The 16,516-nt window shown below is 55.7% G+C and overlaps 4 protein-coding genes across 6 annotated transcripts in view; 1 reads left to right on the top strand and 3 right to left on the bottom strand.

Annotated features, from left to right (window-relative positions):
* The window catches only part of DNAI1 (dynein axonemal intermediate chain 1), a 139,520-nt gene extending 138,130 nt beyond the window's left edge, over window positions 1-1,390 (top strand). For all 3 annotated transcript variants that reach the window (XM_083883044.1, XM_083883043.1, XM_083883042.1), the window contains one exon: window positions 1,138-1,390. In XM_083883044.1, coding sequence (XP_083739170.1) covers window positions 1,138-1,242 — 105 coding nt within the window. In that variant the 3' untranslated portion in view covers window positions 1,243-1,390. The remainder of the gene's footprint in view (window positions 1-1,137) is intronic.
* A 1,044-nt stretch (window positions 1,391-2,434) lies between these two features.
* On the bottom strand, window positions 2,435-4,852 carry ENHO (energy homeostasis associated). The gene is made up of 2 exons (XM_083883045.1): window positions 4,779-4,852; window positions 2,435-4,173 (listed from the first exon to the last, which is right to left on the bottom strand). The coding sequence occupies exon 2, from the start codon at window positions 3,875-3,877 to the stop codon at window positions 3,692-3,694; it is 186 nt and encodes a 61-aa protein (XP_083739171.1). The 5' UTR covers window positions 3,878-4,173; window positions 4,779-4,852; the 3' UTR covers window positions 2,435-3,691.
* A 2,490-nt stretch (window positions 4,853-7,342) lies between these two features.
* Window positions 7,343-9,671, bottom strand: RPP25L (ribonuclease P/MRP subunit p25 like). Its single transcript, XM_083884053.1, has 2 exons — window positions 9,607-9,671; window positions 7,343-8,680 (listed from the first exon to the last, which is right to left on the bottom strand). Exon 2 carries the CDS (start codon window positions 8,669-8,671, stop codon window positions 8,123-8,125), a length of 549 nt encoding a protein of 182 aa, XP_083740179.1. The 5' UTR covers window positions 8,672-8,680; window positions 9,607-9,671; the 3' UTR covers window positions 7,343-8,122.
* A 744-nt stretch (window positions 9,672-10,415) lies between these two features.
* DCTN3 (dynactin subunit 3) lies at window positions 10,416-14,878 on the bottom strand. Its single transcript, XM_083883418.1, has 7 exons — window positions 14,755-14,878; window positions 14,550-14,634; window positions 13,597-13,683; window positions 12,598-12,681; window positions 11,972-12,030; window positions 11,192-11,251; window positions 10,416-10,788 (listed from the first exon to the last, which is right to left on the bottom strand). The coding sequence occupies exons 1-7, from the start codon at window positions 14,851-14,853 to the stop codon at window positions 10,699-10,701; spliced, it is 564 nt and encodes a 187-aa protein (XP_083739544.1). The 5' UTR covers window positions 14,854-14,878; the 3' UTR covers window positions 10,416-10,698.
* Between the last annotated feature and the right edge of the window lie 1,638 nt (window positions 14,879-16,516).

Genomic DNA, 16,516 nt, shown 5'->3' with positions numbered 1-16,516 from the left:
GGGAAAGGCTGTGAAAGGCAACATTTCGTGATGGAAGTGGTGACTGTGAGGATGCTGTTTTGGAGAAATCCCATGGCATAGATGCTCAGCTGCAGGAGGGCTTGGTGGGCTCAGTGTACCTTGGAAAATTCCTATGCTGCAGCTGTGTCTTACATGATGTGAACCTGGAGAGCCTAAGCCCAGTTAATCACTTTCCCAAAGTGCCGAACTCTGTTGAGAGCAATGCTGCAGCCCATAGCACAGCAGAAACATGTTCTCCCCAAAGCACTGAGTAGAATTTGTGGCTTCAACAGGGACATCACCCTCTGCCAGGCCTGGAAAGCTCCTGCTGCTCCCAAACAAGTGAGGGCTGAACTAGGCAGGCTCTTTCCCTTGTGCTGATTTTTCTCAAGATTCTGGTAGTTTGCTTTAGCACTCAGGCAAGGAGTCTGTGGGATACTTGGGTCAGGTGCTAGTGGACTGTGGGTAGTGCTTGTCTTCCTTGCCCATGCTGGGATGTGCATCAGGGTTGACACGGAAGTGTTTCCAGGCACAGGAAAGCCTCAGTGAGGAGTTAAGAGAACACCTGAGAGCACTGAGTCACTTCTGTCCACCAGCTTAGGGGCTCTCAACACCCAGCTGCCCTCCTGGGAGAGGTCATTTGGGTGCAAAAGGGATGATCCCTGCTCCTGTGGCTGCCTCTTCCCAGGAACACCTCCACAGGATGGGCATGGTGGGGCTGTTTTGGGGAGGTCTGGACATCTGCACCGTTGTCACTGCCCTAGCAGTCTTGCACACCTGGCACCTACCTACAGCTTGGGGACATAGCTTAGAGGGTGGTCCAGTCCCATGGGGCTAAGAAGGTCTAGGAAGAGAGAGACGGAAGAGGCTTTGAGTCACTGTGGATCAACAGATCCACACCCATTCCCATCTGAACACTTCATTAGTGTCCTTTCCCAGCTCACAGGAGTTTCACACATCTCATGGCACCTTAGGCTTGAAATATGAGGATGGGCAGGTGCATCCCTCTATGGATGAGGCTCCAGTGAGGGGTGAGAGCTCAGACACTGCACTCCAGCAGCCCTCCATGTGTTGGACCCCTCCTCATTCCTGCTTTCCTTCCTGCTCACAGTTCTATCCTGCTTGGTCTCTTTGCAGGAGAAGAAAGGCCAGGAGGCGAAGAAAGGTCCCGAGGTGGAAATAGCAAAGCTGGAGAAGTTGCTTAGCCTGGTGAGAGAGCCAGGGAGCAAGGATGAGAAGTGAGAGGGGGGAATGATGACTCTGTGGGCAGCCTCTGGCCAAACAAGCTTGGCTTTGATCGGTGCCTGCTTGGCATGCAAACCACGGGCCCCGGCTGCCCACTTTTTTGCACAGCAGTAACACTTTGCCTCTGTGCCTGGACAAATAAACTGAGAGCTGGGAGAGCTGTGGTGTCCAGTCATGTCTGGGTTAGTCAAATATCATCACACTTGGCCCTCCATAGCCACATGGCCCTTGGTTTTCCTAAGCATTGACTGGGCTTGCATCAGATGAGAGCCCTATGGAGGGCAGGAGGGCACCTAGGAAAACCTCAGGGCTGCAGCTTCATGGCAGCCAGTCCCACTGTGTGAGTGGTGACCAAAGAGACTGAGCTCTGACCTGTAGCCCCCCCAGGCATTTGTGCAAGTCAAATGCAATGCCACACCTGGATTTTGGGGTGGCAGGCTAAGCCAGAGGATACCTGAAAACCTGGCCTGGTGCCCCAGCACTGTGGGAGAGAGACATTCCATGCCTCCAGACAGCACATGGCAGCAGCTGCCAGTCACCACCTGGTTCATAGCTCCCCTCTCCCCAGGGGCCTCGGTGTGGGGCTGGGGTGCCTCTGCCCAGCTGGTGCCTGTGGGAACTGCTGGGCAGCAGGGTTTGCAGGGCCTTCCACCACTCCCTGTGCAGCAGAGGATTAGCTGCTACGAGGCTGTGGTGGCAGCAGGAGCAGCAGTGGCCTCACAGCATGCTGATGAGCAGTGGCTGTCATCACCAGGTCCTTGTGCACAGCTCCCAGGCCTGGGGACCCACGCCACTAGACAGGTGTGGTGGCAGGTGTCCGCCATATGTTCAGCTGGCCTGTCTCCCACAAGCATCCTTGTAAAGTAAGGCCACAGCTTGGAAACTCTGCAGTGCCTCTGGCACAGAGATTGGGGAATGCTGACTCCCACATGCCCCCAGGCCAGGCAGGCAGGCAGGCAGGAAACACCCAGTCAGGTTTCACCCAGACTTTAAAAGTCCCAGACGGATGTGGACATGAGCCTTTCCTTATCACCATCCTTGAGCAAACCACCCACAGTCCTCCAGAGACATCGGCCCCCAGCCCCGGGGCAGCCTCTCCTCAGCCCTGTGGGATGGTAGGTTGTGCCGCCTCCTCCCAGATCTTTCAGGCACGAGGTAGAGGTCAGAGACACAGTGTGGGTCCTACAATCTGTTTATTAGTCTAGTAAAAACAAGGCTGCAGAAGGATGCGTTTGCTACACCTGACACGAGGAGGAGCCGCAGGCTCTGCCAGGCCTGGCCAAGCCTGTGCAGGAACCCTGACTGGCATCGCTCCCACCCCACCCTTCTGTCCCCTTATTGCAGTGGCTGTGCCAGTGGTGACAGTGGCTATTGCTCGGCTCTAGGAAAGGCAAGGCAGAGCCCTCCAAAACCCACAGCACCCACTGGCAGGGTGGGGGATGCAGCTGCCAGGCTTGCAGACAAGCCAGATATCAGCATCCGTCCCCACAGAGCCACTGTGATCCCCAGGGAACAGGCAGGGTCAAAGAACTTCAAAGCTATTTGTCCAGGCATCCTCATCTTCCCATATCTTTCATCTCCCCAGGAAAAAGCCACACAGGCTGCTCTCAGTGGGATTGGAGATGCCTGCAAGGGCACATCTGCCGCTCACAGGCAGGGCAAATACCACTGGCTGGCCTCAGCTGGGAGCAGGCAGGGAGGAGAGCAGGAGTACGCACCCAGCGAGAAGGAGAAGGAGGAGGAGGGTCGTTTGCCTAGTAGCATTGGTGCTAATGCTGGAGGGGACTGACAGGCAGGCTAGGGATGGTCAGGTAGACCATGCAGGCCCTCTTGTGCCTCATTAAACCTACTGCTTGGGCAGACATCTGCCAAATGCCCACTTGGGGCTGAGGGCACATGGCACCCAGGGCCACCCCCAAACATCTGGACTGGCAGCCGTGCTCTGGCAGCAGGGCTGGGGCTGCTCAGGTTCCACTGGGCACACCCTGCCATGGAGCAGCCAGCCTGCCTGGGAAGAAGCACTTGTGCCAGCCCTGCTGCCTCCCTTCTCCAGGTCTCCAGCTGGCTTTGCTCAGGTCTGCAACATTGTTGTCACTGTCTCAGGCCATGAGCACCAGAGAAGAGTCCACAGGTTCTTCCCAAACAAGAGGTGCACTTGAAAGTAGATCTCCTGCTGTGCTCACTGGCTGCTGGGACAGGCATGACTGTCCCTGGTGCATATCCCCATCAGTTGTTTCTCTATCCCCATCATCACTGAGGGGACTCCAGGAACTTCACACACCAAAACCACAAAGGCAAAGGACTGTGCCCCCTGTCACAGCCACTGCAAGCAGTTGGGTGTCCCCTCAGCTTTCATCGTGCCTGGTCCAGCACTCGAGTCGCAGCACAGGTATCCACTCTGGCACAACTCCTTCAGCACAAGCAGATACCCCAGTTCCCAGGCAGATCAGGGCTGCAGTAGGTACTTCTCTTCATTCCTTGACTCATCCACATCAGAAGCTGGGGTCTTCTTGGGACATGAGGGGGTCCTGCAAGCTTTGCAGAGGATGAGGAAGAGAATGAGGATGAGCAACGCGATGATGCAGTTAAAAGAAATTGCCACAATCGCTCCAGTGGAGAGAGCAGCCGCCATGGCCACTGTCCTGCAGGAATCGGTGGGGCCCACAGCCCGGTCTCAAGCTTGGGATGCCTTGAGTGATCGAGCGTGCAGCCTCTACCTGCTGGCATTGGCAGGGGACAAAGGGGACAGACGTGGTGCTGGCAGTGGGATGGAGATGGGGCCAGGCCAGCAGCAGGACAGTGTCACCCCATCAGGCCACTCACAGCTGTGTCCTGGGCTGCACCACACCACAACGGAAGCTTTCTCTGCGTTTCCCTTCCGCCGGCAGGGGAGTGAGGACACAGGGATCACTGTTCTCTCTCCAGCACCTGGAAGAGAGAAAGTCACCGTGGGCATGAAGGGACAGGCTGTGCGAGCCCCTCAGGATGGGCTGTGGGGATGCCAGAGGACTGCGACCAAAGGGTCCACGGAGCTCCGCTGGAGTTCAAAGGCTACAGCAGCTACCAGGTCAGGTGCCGTTTTGGGGATATTTCCAGCACCCTTTTCTAGCCCTAGCTCTGCCCCTCATCCCCTGCGTGAGCCACCAAGCTGAAGGTATCCCCAGTGGGAGACCCATTCCCTCATCCCGGCCCAAACACTCCTCCCCGTGCACTCCCGGGTGACTCCGGACAGTTCTGGCCCCTCTCCGGTCTACTCTCTATCCTCCAGCTCCTTTTCCTGCCGGCGGGCCGCCGCTGCGAGGTCCCGCATCCAGAACGGGGCCGGGCTGGGGCCAGGCGGCAGCAGCTGTGGGGACAGGGCAGCCCCCGCCGTGCTTCTTACTGGGGCCGGGCAGAGCCCCGGCTGCGGCGTTCCCCGGCGCCTCTGACCGCGCCACGCCGCAGAGCGGGACAACCACGGAACGCCCGGAACCGGACAGCAACAAGTCCCACGAACTCCGCCCTCCCGCCGCGGGGGCCCCGGCTTTACTCACCTGCCTCCGCTTCTCGCCGGGTACCGCCGGGACCCCTGTGCGTGCGGGAGAGCGGGCGGCGCTGCCGGGGCCGGGCTCCGCTGGGAGCGGGCTGGTGGCGCGGGGTCCCGGCGCGGAGCGGCCCCGGCGCGGCCCCGGGAGCGCTCGGAGCCGCCGCGGCCGCCCCTGGGTGCCGCAGCCCCGCGCGCGGCCCGCGCCCTCCCGCCGGCACCGGGGGCGGGCCCTGCCGGCGCCCCGCCCCCGCCCCGTCATTGGTTATCCCCTCTGCCCGCCGCCCACCATTGGCCAAACGCCCCGCTCGGGACACGCCCCCTCGCCCGGCTCCCACGTGAGCAGCGCAGGGGACAACGCCGGGCACCGCGCGCTCTGCCGGCCCGGCCCGGGATCCGGCCCGGTACTGCCCCGGTACTGCCACATTACTGCCCCGGTACTGCCCCCGGTACTGCCCTGGCACTGCCCCGGCACTGCCAGCATTACTGCCCCGGTACCGTCACTGGTACTGCCCGGATGCTGCCAGCGGTACTGTCGCTGGTACTGCCTTCGGTACTGCTAGCAGTCCTGCCCCAGTGCTGTCATGGTACCGTCACCGGTACTGCCCTGGGTGCTGCCCTGTCTGCGTCCTGCTGCGCCTGCCCCCGTGTGCTGCCGGCCCTGCCCTGCCCGGTGACCCCCACCTGGTTCTCCCTGCTGCTGCCTGCCCCGCCCATGCACACACTGCGTGCACACACACGAACACACCTGCGCCTGGTCCCACACACATCGAGGCTTGAGGATGCTGAGGATGGACTTGCCGGGGCTGGGCTGGGGTCCTTCCTGGGTCACAAGAGCTACAGGGAGGCAGGGGTGGGCTTAAAACTCCATGATAACCCAGGGAGAGGAGAGAACGGGACATCTAGGGAAAATCTGGTCCCTGGGAATATGAGCAAGATCAGCCTCATCAGCACAGCTGGCTTCATCCTGATGTACAGGGCAGCCTGACCCCGTGCACAGCTGCCAGCTTCCATATGGCCATTGGAGCCAGAGAAGCCCTCAGCTGGGGCATCACCCCAAAGATGGCTACTCCTACTGAAGGACACAGATATGGCACCCAAAGAAGACAGCTGGGAGAGAGGAGGCTCCTGGGGCTGGAGGGGTCCTCGGGGTGCTCCTGGAGACACACAGGAATCAGCACCTGCAATTGCTCTGAAAATCCACACCCAGGACCCACGTATGCCTGGTGAGACATATGCACAGCAGCAACATCAGAGTCTGCGGCAGCCAGGCATGCCCACAGGGTGTGTCTCCATGGGAGAAGAGGCAGGCAGATGAAGGATGGGTGAAGGGCAGGGCTGCAAGGGAGCTGGGACATCTCTCAGCTGACCCAAACCCACGGGTGTGGTGGCTGGGTTAAAGCTCATTCCTGAAGGGAGAGCCACCAAGTCAGCTGAGGATAACTTCCAGTGAAACAAAAATAACAGTCACTTTGCAGCTTAGATGAGGCAGCTTTAAACGTGCCACGGCCATGAGGGAGGGTTACACAGGCTGCCTGAGGATCTGGCTCTCAGCTCTGTACTGAGGGTGTTTTGAGTAAACACAGACACATTGCCAGTTGAAATGTCAGAAGCCATTTGATCAGACACTCGAGCAACTTCCTTGGCATTTATGGCTAATCTGCTAATTAGTTAAGAAAAGCAGCATCCTCCTTAGATGTAAGGGAAAAGCAGCTGGCAACAGCACAAAGATAAAACAGATTAACACTGCCCCATCCCCAGGACTCACATGTCCCGGCAAAGCAGGTAGGTGCAAGCATTTCCCTGACTACCTCCAGGTAGTGGGGCAGGAAGCAGTGAGACCTCCAGAACAGGAGGAGGAGGTGTGTAAGTCTGGCAGTCCTGGCTCCACTGGGTGCTCGTTTGGATGCAAGGCAGGTGTTTGTGCACCACACAGGCTGGTGGAGTCTGGTCTGGTTGCACGGGTAACAAACACACTGCACTTGCCCTGCTCCCTCTCACTTAGGTGAAATCTCTCCCTTCCGTACTTGTACTGTTACCCTTTAACTTACAGTGCAGAGTCCTGGGTCCAGCTAAAGCTCACTACACAAGCAGTGACACTGGAAGAGCGGGAAGAGTCTGCAGGACAGGAGTGCTCAAGACACTGTGAGAGCAGGGCTTCTTCAGCCAAGAGCTCAGGCTGTCACAGGAACAGCCCTTCTCTCTGGGCTGGAATTACTTACCAGACCTGCTCCAGGAAGGCAACTACTGTCCTTTACCTCACCCAGCAAAGTTCAGGACAAGTCTTTTTGAGACTGCAGTTCCAGCCAGTTTAAAAGGGGCGGGGGGGGGGGGAGTTACCAAAAAGCTTCACAGAAAAAAACAGAACCTTGATCTATTTTGGATGTATAAGGAAGTTAATATTTGGATATCAACCTCCCCTTGGATCAGGGTCCATTGACAGTCATGAGAGAAATAAACACAGAGCAGCACGAGGACTGGAAAAGCAGAGCTTCAGCCAGCAGCCGCAGCCCTACCATCAATGCTTACAGGGTGACCTCCAGTGGGATGAGGAAGACATGACAAATTTCCAAGTACATGAAGTTACCCCTTTATTTTAAAGCCATCTTGGTGCATTATCAAGGAGCAGAGAAGGGAAAGAACAGGATCCTTTGGAGCTTCCCATTACCACCACCCCAGGACAGCTGCAGAGCCACAGGATTGCAGGCTGGTTACATGTGAGTTGACTGCTGCCTGTTTGGAGAGAGAACCACGACGACCAGCTCCGCTGAGCCAAAGGGAGCTACGTGCACATGATGTCAGATGGAGCTGTATCCTGGCAGTCCTACATTCAACCCCCCAATAGGATGAGCAGGACTCTTCAGGCACAGAAATGGCTGGCCCAGCCCTGTGCCCTGCTGTCTGTATGTGCATGAGCCCAGGTGACGCTGGCAGCTGCCAGGGGATTCCACATCAGGTCCTGTCTCCCCTTTGTACTGGAAAAAGCAACCTGCACCTGGCACACAGGCAGGGGTCTGTCCCACTGCCCAGGCTGCTGCACCCCTAGACACCTGAAACCTCGCTGGGCTAGCAGCCCTTTGCTGGGGCTCACTGACAGCCCACCAACAGTTCTTGCTCAAGCAGAGGCAATTCCTGTCTTCCACGAACCCCTAAAGAGTACAGCCTGGCAGCTTCTGGTAAGGAAACTTATCAAAACACATTTTCAGACAGCTACGATCACACCCAGTTATAACAGTTTGCTCCTCCTGCCCTCTGTTCACACCTCTGCGAGCCCATGTGTTCAGCAGCAGCTGTGCAGCCACAGCCCCGGGCTGGTTTCTGCAGCTCCCCTGGACCACACGCGGAGCTGCCACCTCAGGGCCCCCCTGGCATTCCTCCTGTGGAGCGAGGGTGCTTCCCTGTGCTGCCAGCTCCCCGGCCTCCACCCTGCTTCCTCTTCATCTGGCCCTGTGATTCTGCTTTCAGTGTCTCAGCCCAGAAAGCATCGAAAGATCCTGGGGCCTGGTACCCCGGCTCCTGAGGATCCAGGGCATCTTTGCTCAGTAGGACACATATGGCAGGAATGTTTCTCTTCACTGTCAAGGCATCGAGGCCTGCCTCAGGCACAATGGGTTCCCAGATTTCTTCAATCTGTTTGAAGAGCACTTTGGTGATCTGGTGCAGCTCCTTGAGCCTTCGTTTCATGATTTCCACACAGGTGATGGTCTTGCTGACAGCCTTGCCTGAGCCAGTGAAAAGAATCTGCCTCACCGAGTCCTGCTCCATCTTGCTCATGGCATAGCCCATCAGATTCCTAATTTTGCTCCCGTCCTTCACCTTCATTTCAATAATATCAGCAGGCAGGTCAGTGAAAGGAAGAGGACAAGGTTTCTCCACAATTTTGGTCTTCTTATAGTTCTCCATTCTGCAGTGCTGAAAAGGAAAACGGACCGATGAACACCCAGTTCACTGTAATTGCTGCACAAAGAAATTCTCACCACAGTTAACTACAACCTTTCCTCTGAAGGCCACTCTTTAACTATCAGGACTGGGAATCCTGGAAAGGCATAACCAAAAGATTAGCCCAGACCTCCTAAGTACATACCTACAGTACAAATGTTACCACAGGGCAGCCTGAGCCTTGGCCGGCAGGCTGTGAAAATAACAGCGTTAGCATTTTGGGCCTAAGCAGGGTGACGTGAATAATACTGCTGTATTGTCATGTAAAAAGCACTGCTGTGTCTCAAGAGAAGACAGAACAAACAAGAACACAACTTAGGGATGCTGGCCGCAGCTTCACCAGGACATGCATAGGATGCGTTCAAGCACAGTTTACATGCAGCACCTCGTGTTACAGAAACAGGCTCATGGGGACCGGCCCAGACAAGCTGAGGGTAAAACACTGCATGTCACAAGAGAGATAGCAAGCCAGGGGTTCCAGGAATAATAAAAGGTTTCCTCCAGGAAAAGACAGAAAGGCGAGGTCTCACAGCTGCCGTCTCTGCCAAGGCAGGTGCCATGCTGACCTCAGTCTGCCTGGCCCTGTGCAGGGCAGTACACGTCCGCCCGGCGCGGGGTGCTGAAGGCCGCAGTACTGCGTTACCCGCAGCTGCTCCGTCCCGCTGCGGGCAGACGCTGCACCCCCCACTCCTCAGGGACACGGCGGCCCCGCTCCGAGCCCCGGCGGCACACCAGCACCTCAACCCCAGACGGCCCCCGCCGCCACCGGTGTCTGGGGGTCCGGGAGGCAGGGCCGCGGCCCGAGGGGGGCCCGAGCGGGAGGCGGGAATGGCGGGAATGGCGGGAATGGCGGGGTGGGAGTTCAGGAGACCCCAGGGGCGCGCGGAACCCTCGCTCACCTGCGGCCGCCCCCGCGCGCCCTTCGACACAAGATGGCAGAAGACGCCGGGCGCGCGCAAGCGCATGGGCGGGGCTCAGCGCCGGGGCCACGCCCACATCACGTGACTGGCTGGGCGGGCAGCGGGCGGGGCGACGCGAGGGCCCCGCCCACCAGCCGGGCCTGGGCGATGCAGCGAGCCCGGCGCATTCCCGGCTCCAGCGGCACATCCAGCTCTCGCCGGCACCGGGCACGGACACTGTTTCGCTGTGCGCGTCCACGAAAGGGGGTGCGTGAGCTCCCACCCTTACCTGAGCTCCTCAGGCAGCTGGAGTGGGAGTGGGACAACCAGCGAGGTTGCTGATCAGGTAAGAGGACAGGGACTGGCAACTCCTGGAGTACAGACTGAACTTCCCGAGTTCTTGTGAGGATTCTGCCCTGTTCCTGCAGGACTCCCAGGTCACACTCAGCTGGGCAGTGTCTCACCAACCTGAAGGGTTTGAGACCCTTGCAAAAGCATGGCCTTGGAAACTCCATGCTACGGCCAAACCAGGCAAGGCATGGCTTGTCCCCCCCCTCCGGAAAGAGAAAAAGCCAGCAAGGGCTTTGGCTTGCAGCAACCTCAGGAAAGCAGAGGCAGGATAAAGGCAAAAGCCACTGCCTTCTCTCAGCACAGAGATGGCAAGGCAGAAAAGTTCCACGAGACCAGATTTCCCTGGGCACAGGTAACTCACAGGAACAGTTTCGGGCACAGACAATGGAAGACTGTGGGAGAAACTTACCCCAGTCTGTGCCAGGAGCAGCCCTCACATCCAGGACAGACAGACCCAGTTAGCATTCCAGGACTTTACTGTGGCCCACAGTAAGCACAGAAAGGGGTTTTACAATATATTAAAATCGAGATGAATTTCAGAGAAGTGCAAGATTTGCAAACAGTGGCAGATTAAGCAGCGTGGCTTTGACTAGGGGCTGGCACAGCTCCGTGCAGAGCTGGTTACCCCAGGATCCATCTGTGTCACTCCAGCATGCTCGCTCCAAGCAGGAAGGAGCTGGGACCAGTGGGATGCAACCTGTGCCACAGGGGTCCTGGGCACACCACACTCCAGCTCTGCCATCACTCTGCCACAGGCTTTGCTTGCTTGGCCACTTCCAGACGTGTCAGGATTTCATTCCATTGCACAAATTGCTTGGAGAGAAGCAGGGTCTGGACATGACACTTAAGGAAAGTAATGTGGAAACTGCAAAGAAGAAACCCATGTCGGAGCATCTTGACAGCACCAATCCTTATTCCTTGGGAGAGGCCCAGGGCACCAGGCTGTTGAAAGCCTACATGGATTCAATCCACCCAGTGGCTGAGCCACTGCACAGCACCATACACCCATGAGAGTCCAAGAGGCACTTGTGAACACCACATACCACTGCCAAGCAAGAGCTTCCCTACCCACTGTTTTTGGGAAGTGTCTCGGCACTGCAATCCTACACAGCCAGAACAGGGACACAAGACACCGCACCAGAAAGGCTGTTAAACCCAGGGTTGGAGATCCAGCAGAATCAGCCCAGGGGAAGGGGTCAGTTCAGCTGTTCCAGGCCTGAAGTTCAAAGGATACCATTTTATTGTAATCCTCAAGGAGTGTCTTGACACTGTCAGTGAGATCGTGACGCTTCTCCTGCAAAGAGGGGAACCACAGTGCACAAGGAATAAATAATGTGAAGGACATCTCTCCCTTCCCAGTCCCTGACAGCACAGCAGGAAACTCATCCAAGGCACTGAGATCAGTGCTAAGGTCCTGGCTGGGGGTGCTCACTGCAGCTGGACAGGTCTCCACAATCAAGACAAAGGTCACAAACACTGATCTCATGAATCACTAAAGCCTTCAGCCTTGTATCACTGCCTGCCTTCCTCAGTATCCAGGCTTTGCTTGCCCCAGAACAGAAACTCACAGCAAAATGCTGAAAGAGACCATCAGGAACTGCCCAGGCTGCTCACTGCCAGCTCCAGGAGTGCTCACACAGGGAGGGAAGGGGTGAAAGGACAGGGTAACGTGTCAACAGAGAGTAGGAGACTGGAGGAGCGCAGAGCTTCACCTCAGTGTCTCAGTTAATGGGGGAATTCAAGATGATTAAACCCACGTGTCACAGAAAGCTGTTTTGAGCAGGGTTACGGCAGGTAAATTTTCAACTTGGACTGACTTGATAGACAGAAATCCTGGCTCCTTTTCCCCCTTGAAGACTTAAACGTCTTTAAGATTGTAGTATGCATATTCTGATTGCAAAAATTGCCATGAATGATCAATTCAAGCAATTACAAATATAGGGGTGTCAGTAGAGCCACTGGCAAAAGGTTCCTGTGCCCTTCTAGTCAATATTGATAGGAATATTCACAGTACCTGCTGCTGTATGTGGATCTGTGACAGCCGCTGCAGTTTGGCTGCATGGTCAGGAACCGCTGGAAGCACAAAGGAGAAATCAATTTGGGTTGTTTTACAGCACATGAGAATAGTTCCCAAACTAAAGCCCATTCCTCCTCCATGAGCACACAGCGTGGCAGAACTCCACTCACTGAGTGCAAGTGTCTCACACTACAGATAAAACTTGTACAGTATTAAAAAAAACTACTTAACTACCCTGCACGTGGCATGAGCTCAGGGATGCCCACAGCAAGGGCAACTCAAGAACTACATCAGAGTAAAACACCTGGATAGCAGAAAAGGATCTCTGTTTATGCCAGGAACAGAGATGTTCTGGATGTAAAACAGCTCACAGGAAGGAATGACTTGTCAGGCTCCACCCTCTCTGCCAAAGTGCTGTCTCTAGCCTGCTTCACAAGCTACTCTGTCACCTCCTTGACCTTGCAAGGGAGGCTAGAGCAGCATGAGGCAGGAGCAGACCAAACTTGTACCTCTAAACTGTCCTCTTCTCTAGTCTCAGGCTCAAGAGAAAAGAAAGAAAGCAGGACAAGCCACAGCTTAGCAGGTGGCATTTGCAGCTCCAACTTGCCAAAGAATGTGCATACCTTGGATACTAGTGCTGTCCAAGATGGGCTGGAGGGTCTTCACCTGCTCCAGAAGGGCTGCGCGGTCAGGAATAGCCTGTTCCTCTGGTTGGGGGGGACAAGAACCAACACCAATAAACACAAAACACTGCTTGGACTTTTAACAAACAGCAGAATTTTTTTCAGCTGATCTGTCTTTACAGAAAGGGGCTTGTTGACGACTTTATTTACACTTTTGTGCTGCTTATCTCTGGGTCTTGATTCACACCAATTTCATGCAGGAGAATCTCCACCAAGTTCTAATGATAGGAAAAGGAATAATGGGTACAAATTGAAAGAGTGGAAATTTAGGCTGGATATGAGGAAGAGGAAATTCTTTACTGTGAGGGTGGTGAGACATTGGCACAGGTTGCCCAAGAGGTTGTGGATGCCCTATCCCTGGCAGTGTTCAAGGCAGTGTTCAAGGCCAGGCTGGATGGGGGTCTGAGCAACCTGGGATAGTTGTGGAGGTGTCTCTGCCCACCGCAGGGTGGATTGGGACTGAAGGTCCTTAAGGTTCCTTCCACCCCTTTGACATTCCATGATTCTACAGAATTCCATTCTCAGATTATACCATCACAGGTTGATTGTATTCCTTGAGTCAAAAGAGGACAAGGCTTGAAGGTGTTGAAATACACCCAAATGTCCTCTGCTTTTGTCACAGACTACGGAATACTGGAAGTGGGGTGAGGAAACCATTCTAGCTCCAGCTTTTCTTACCAGCCTTTGATTAATTTGGGGCTAAAGTGAGCAATCAATATGGGGGAGATCAGAGCTGATAAAACTGCAGGGTGGCTGTGCCCCAGGGAGCACCAAGGGTGACAGACATCCTTGTACAAACCATCTGACACCTCCACAGGGCATGACGTGCCACGTCTTTACAACTGAAGGAAAGAAATCCATCCTGATCCATCTCAGGTAAAGGACATTTTTTTTGCAGTGCTACAAAAGCCTCCTGTTTCCCCTTATTTCATGCCATACCTGCCAAGATGAACTGCAGCTTCATAGCATCTGGAACAGCCATCCTGTCAATGTACTGGGGGTCCAGGTATTTTATTACATCTTCAACTGGACGGGTAAACAGGTTTAGAGACAAAAAGTAGGGGAGATGTTATGGAATTCACAGAGTAGTTTCCCCTCCCACTATGTACCAGACTACCTTGCAAACATTGCTCACTTAGCTAACATTTTTCCCCCCCAGATTAATTAATTTCTATGTGACTTTGGAGCTCTGTGACCAAGAACTGACAAATGGCTCAAGCCAGGAAAACACTGCATTAGGGACAGCTGGAAATCTTGCCTTTTGTCTGGATAACAATTATCAAAGGTGAGTGAAATCTGCTTTCTCCCACCCTCAGGATAAAACCAGGTCCTTAAAATCATCCACAAATACATGGTTTCTGCTTTTATACTGAGCACCCACTGCAGACTTGGACCACTACAACCCTCCCTGCCCCTCCTGTGACAACACACAGCAAAACGTGGCCAACAGGCAGATTTGCACGACAAAGAACCCCCCAGCCCCAGACCTGCCCACTGAGTGTGAACTTATTGCTCCCACCACACACAGAGGGCAGAGCTATTTCAGCATGCCCAAGAAGTCCAAGTGTGCAGGAATTCACTTCAGGAGCTCATGCTCCAAGAGCCTTCAGGGGCTGCATTTCAAGCAGAGTAAATCCTGGCACCGACACAAGCAGATGGAAATTGAGCAAATAACAGGCTGCAGCCGCCTGTTTCCCGCCCCCGACTGCTGAGTTGGAGGATCGCGATCACAAAAACCTCTCTTAGCTACTTATTTCTGTGCCAGATAAACTGAAATAAGGGCCCAAAATAAACAGGTGTGGGAAATGTAATTTTGTTTAGAGCAGCGAAACGGTTTAGAGCTTCCCCTTCCTGCCCGCCGCTATCCGTCCCCTTCCGCAAGACCCGCTCACTTTTCTTAAACAGAATTTTGATCCTCTCCCTCTTGCCGGCGATATTGCTCAGCGCCACCTGCACCTTCACCAGCTCGTCCGCCACCTGCAGAGGCACACAAGGAGGGGATGGAGCCGTCGGGCCCTGCCCGGCCGCGGCACCCCAGACCCCGCCGGACGGCACTAAACCGCCCCCGGCCGTTCTCCGCAGCTCCCCCCCCGGCACCTTTCGCGGCCCGCAGCCCCCGCCGCCGAGGCCGACGCGCCGCTCCAGCTCCTCCAGCCGCCACTGCAGCCGCCGCAGCTCCACAGCGCCCGCCGCCATGTTCGCGCCGGGCGGAAGCGGCCGCGCCTCACTTCCGGCACGCCCCGGCGGGTGCAATGGCGGCGCGTTGCTAAGGACCGCGGTTGCCGTGGAGACGGAAGGGGAGGCCGCGCCTGGCGGAGCGGAGCCCCTCTCAGAGGATGCGGGGCGGTCGATGGCGATTTGCACTCCAGAGGGAGGCGTGCAGCCCCCCCGCCGCCTGCGAGGGCAGTCGATGGCCGCTTCATTCCGGCGTGGTCCTCCAGGAAAGAGGCGCTCGGATGTATTAAAAGGAATTGATATAGCGATCTGTGTGGATGCAGGCCCTTTGAAATCCGAGAGGCTGCCGCCGGCTTTCCCCCAGGCCTCTGTCTGCCCGCGTTCACCTTTCTCTTATTGACTGCCACAGGTGACACTCGCAAAGAAGAGAAGCGCTAATGAATGGTGCAGCCAACCCCAGCCGCGCTGCTGCCTTCAGCTGGCACTCACAATTATACAGATTTCTGACAGGGATGAAACGACTTCATAGTAGCAGCATCTGCCACAGAAAAGGTCCAGAGGGTTTCCCAACTGCAGAGCAAGAAGTATCCTAGGGTGCATCGGGGAGACTGTGGCCAGCAGGTCAAGGAAGGTGATCCTGCCCCTCTACTTAGCCCTGGTGAAACCACATCCGGAGTGCTGTGTCCCCTTCTGGGCTCCTCAGCACAAGGAAAACAAGGAGCTACTGGAGAGGGTCCAGCAGAGGCCACAAAGATGATTTGGGGTCTGGAGCATCTCTCTTCTGAGGAGAGACTGCAGGAGCTGGACCTGTTCAGTCTGGAGAAGACTGAGAGGGAATCTCATTAATGCATATAAATATATCAATGGCATGTGTCAGAGGGGATGGTGCCAGACTCTTTTCAGTGGTGCCCTGTTACAGGATGAGAAGCAAGGGCTATAAGCTGAAACAGAAGGAAGGACTTCTTAATGCTGAGGGTGGAAGAGCACTGGAACAGCTGCCTAGGGAAGTTGTAGAGTCTCCCCCTCTGGAGACATTCCAACCCCCTCTGGACACGTTCCTGTGTCACCTGCTCCAGCTGACCCTGCTTTGGCAGGAGGGTTGGACTGGGTGATCTCCAGCGGTCCCTTCCAGCCCTGATGATTCTGTGATTCTGTGAATTTTCAAAGCGCCTTCTGATGTCATTCTCTGTATCCCAGGGCTCAGCCTTCCACTGCCCTGGCATGTACAAATGACTTCAGGAGTGCCAGGATGAACATGGGCCTGGGAACTGCCTGCCATAGCCCAGGCACCAGGGAACACCAAGTCAAGGTTCCAGGCCACTCTTCTAGATAAAAAAACCATTTGCTAATGCAGGCACTTTGCTAACAGTGCTGGCAATGTGGGCTGGATGGCTTTGGGGAACCCTCCCATTGCCCTTTGCTGAAAGCTAAGCCCACTGTGCCCTGAAGAATGGTTGTCCTTACAGGTACGTTCCTACTGAGCATTGTGCAGGCCTACCAGGATGCAGGAGGGAGCTGTGGGGTGGCCCAGTGCCCCAGCAGCCCTTATGCTCCCCCAAATCATTTGCAGGAACTGTGCAGAGCACTCAGGCAGCAGGAGAAGGCTGAGGCTCCATATGTGCTGCCTTTTCTTCCCAGGGATCGATAACTGGGATCTTCAGAGGGGAAGAGCTGAGCTTTGTTC

The sequence above is a fragment of the Zosterops lateralis genome (assembly GCF_965231275.1).
Source record: "Zosterops lateralis genome assembly, chromosome: Z".
In the NCBI taxonomy this organism is placed as follows: Eukaryota; Metazoa; Chordata; class Aves; order Passeriformes; family Zosteropidae; genus Zosterops; species Zosterops lateralis.
The sequence above is the reverse complement of the archived record's forward strand: the minus strand, read 5'-3'. Positions and strand labels throughout refer to the sequence as shown.

Excerpts from the sequence above, each read along its gene's own strand:
- ENHO (XM_083883045.1), bottom strand. The coding sequence starts at position 3,877 with ATGGCGGCTGCTCTCTCCACTGGAGCGATTGTGGCAATTTCTTTTAAC.
- RPP25L (XM_083884053.1), bottom strand. The coding sequence starts at position 8,671 with ATGGAGAACTATAAGAAGACCAAAATTGTGGAGAAACCTTGTCCTCTT.
- DCTN3 (XM_083883418.1), bottom strand. The coding sequence starts at position 14,853 with ATGGCGGCGGGCGCTGTGGAGCTGCGGCGGCTGCAGTGGCGGCTGGAG. Across the intron at positions 14,635-14,754 it reads GGGGCTGCGGGCCGCGAAAG|GTGGCGGACGAGCTGGTGAA; the intron begins GTGCCGGGGGGG and ends GTGCCTCTGCAG. Across the intron at positions 11,252-11,971 it reads AGATCCACATACAGCAGCAG|GAGAAGCGTCACGATCTCAC; the intron begins GTACTGTGAATA and ends CCCTCTTTGCAG.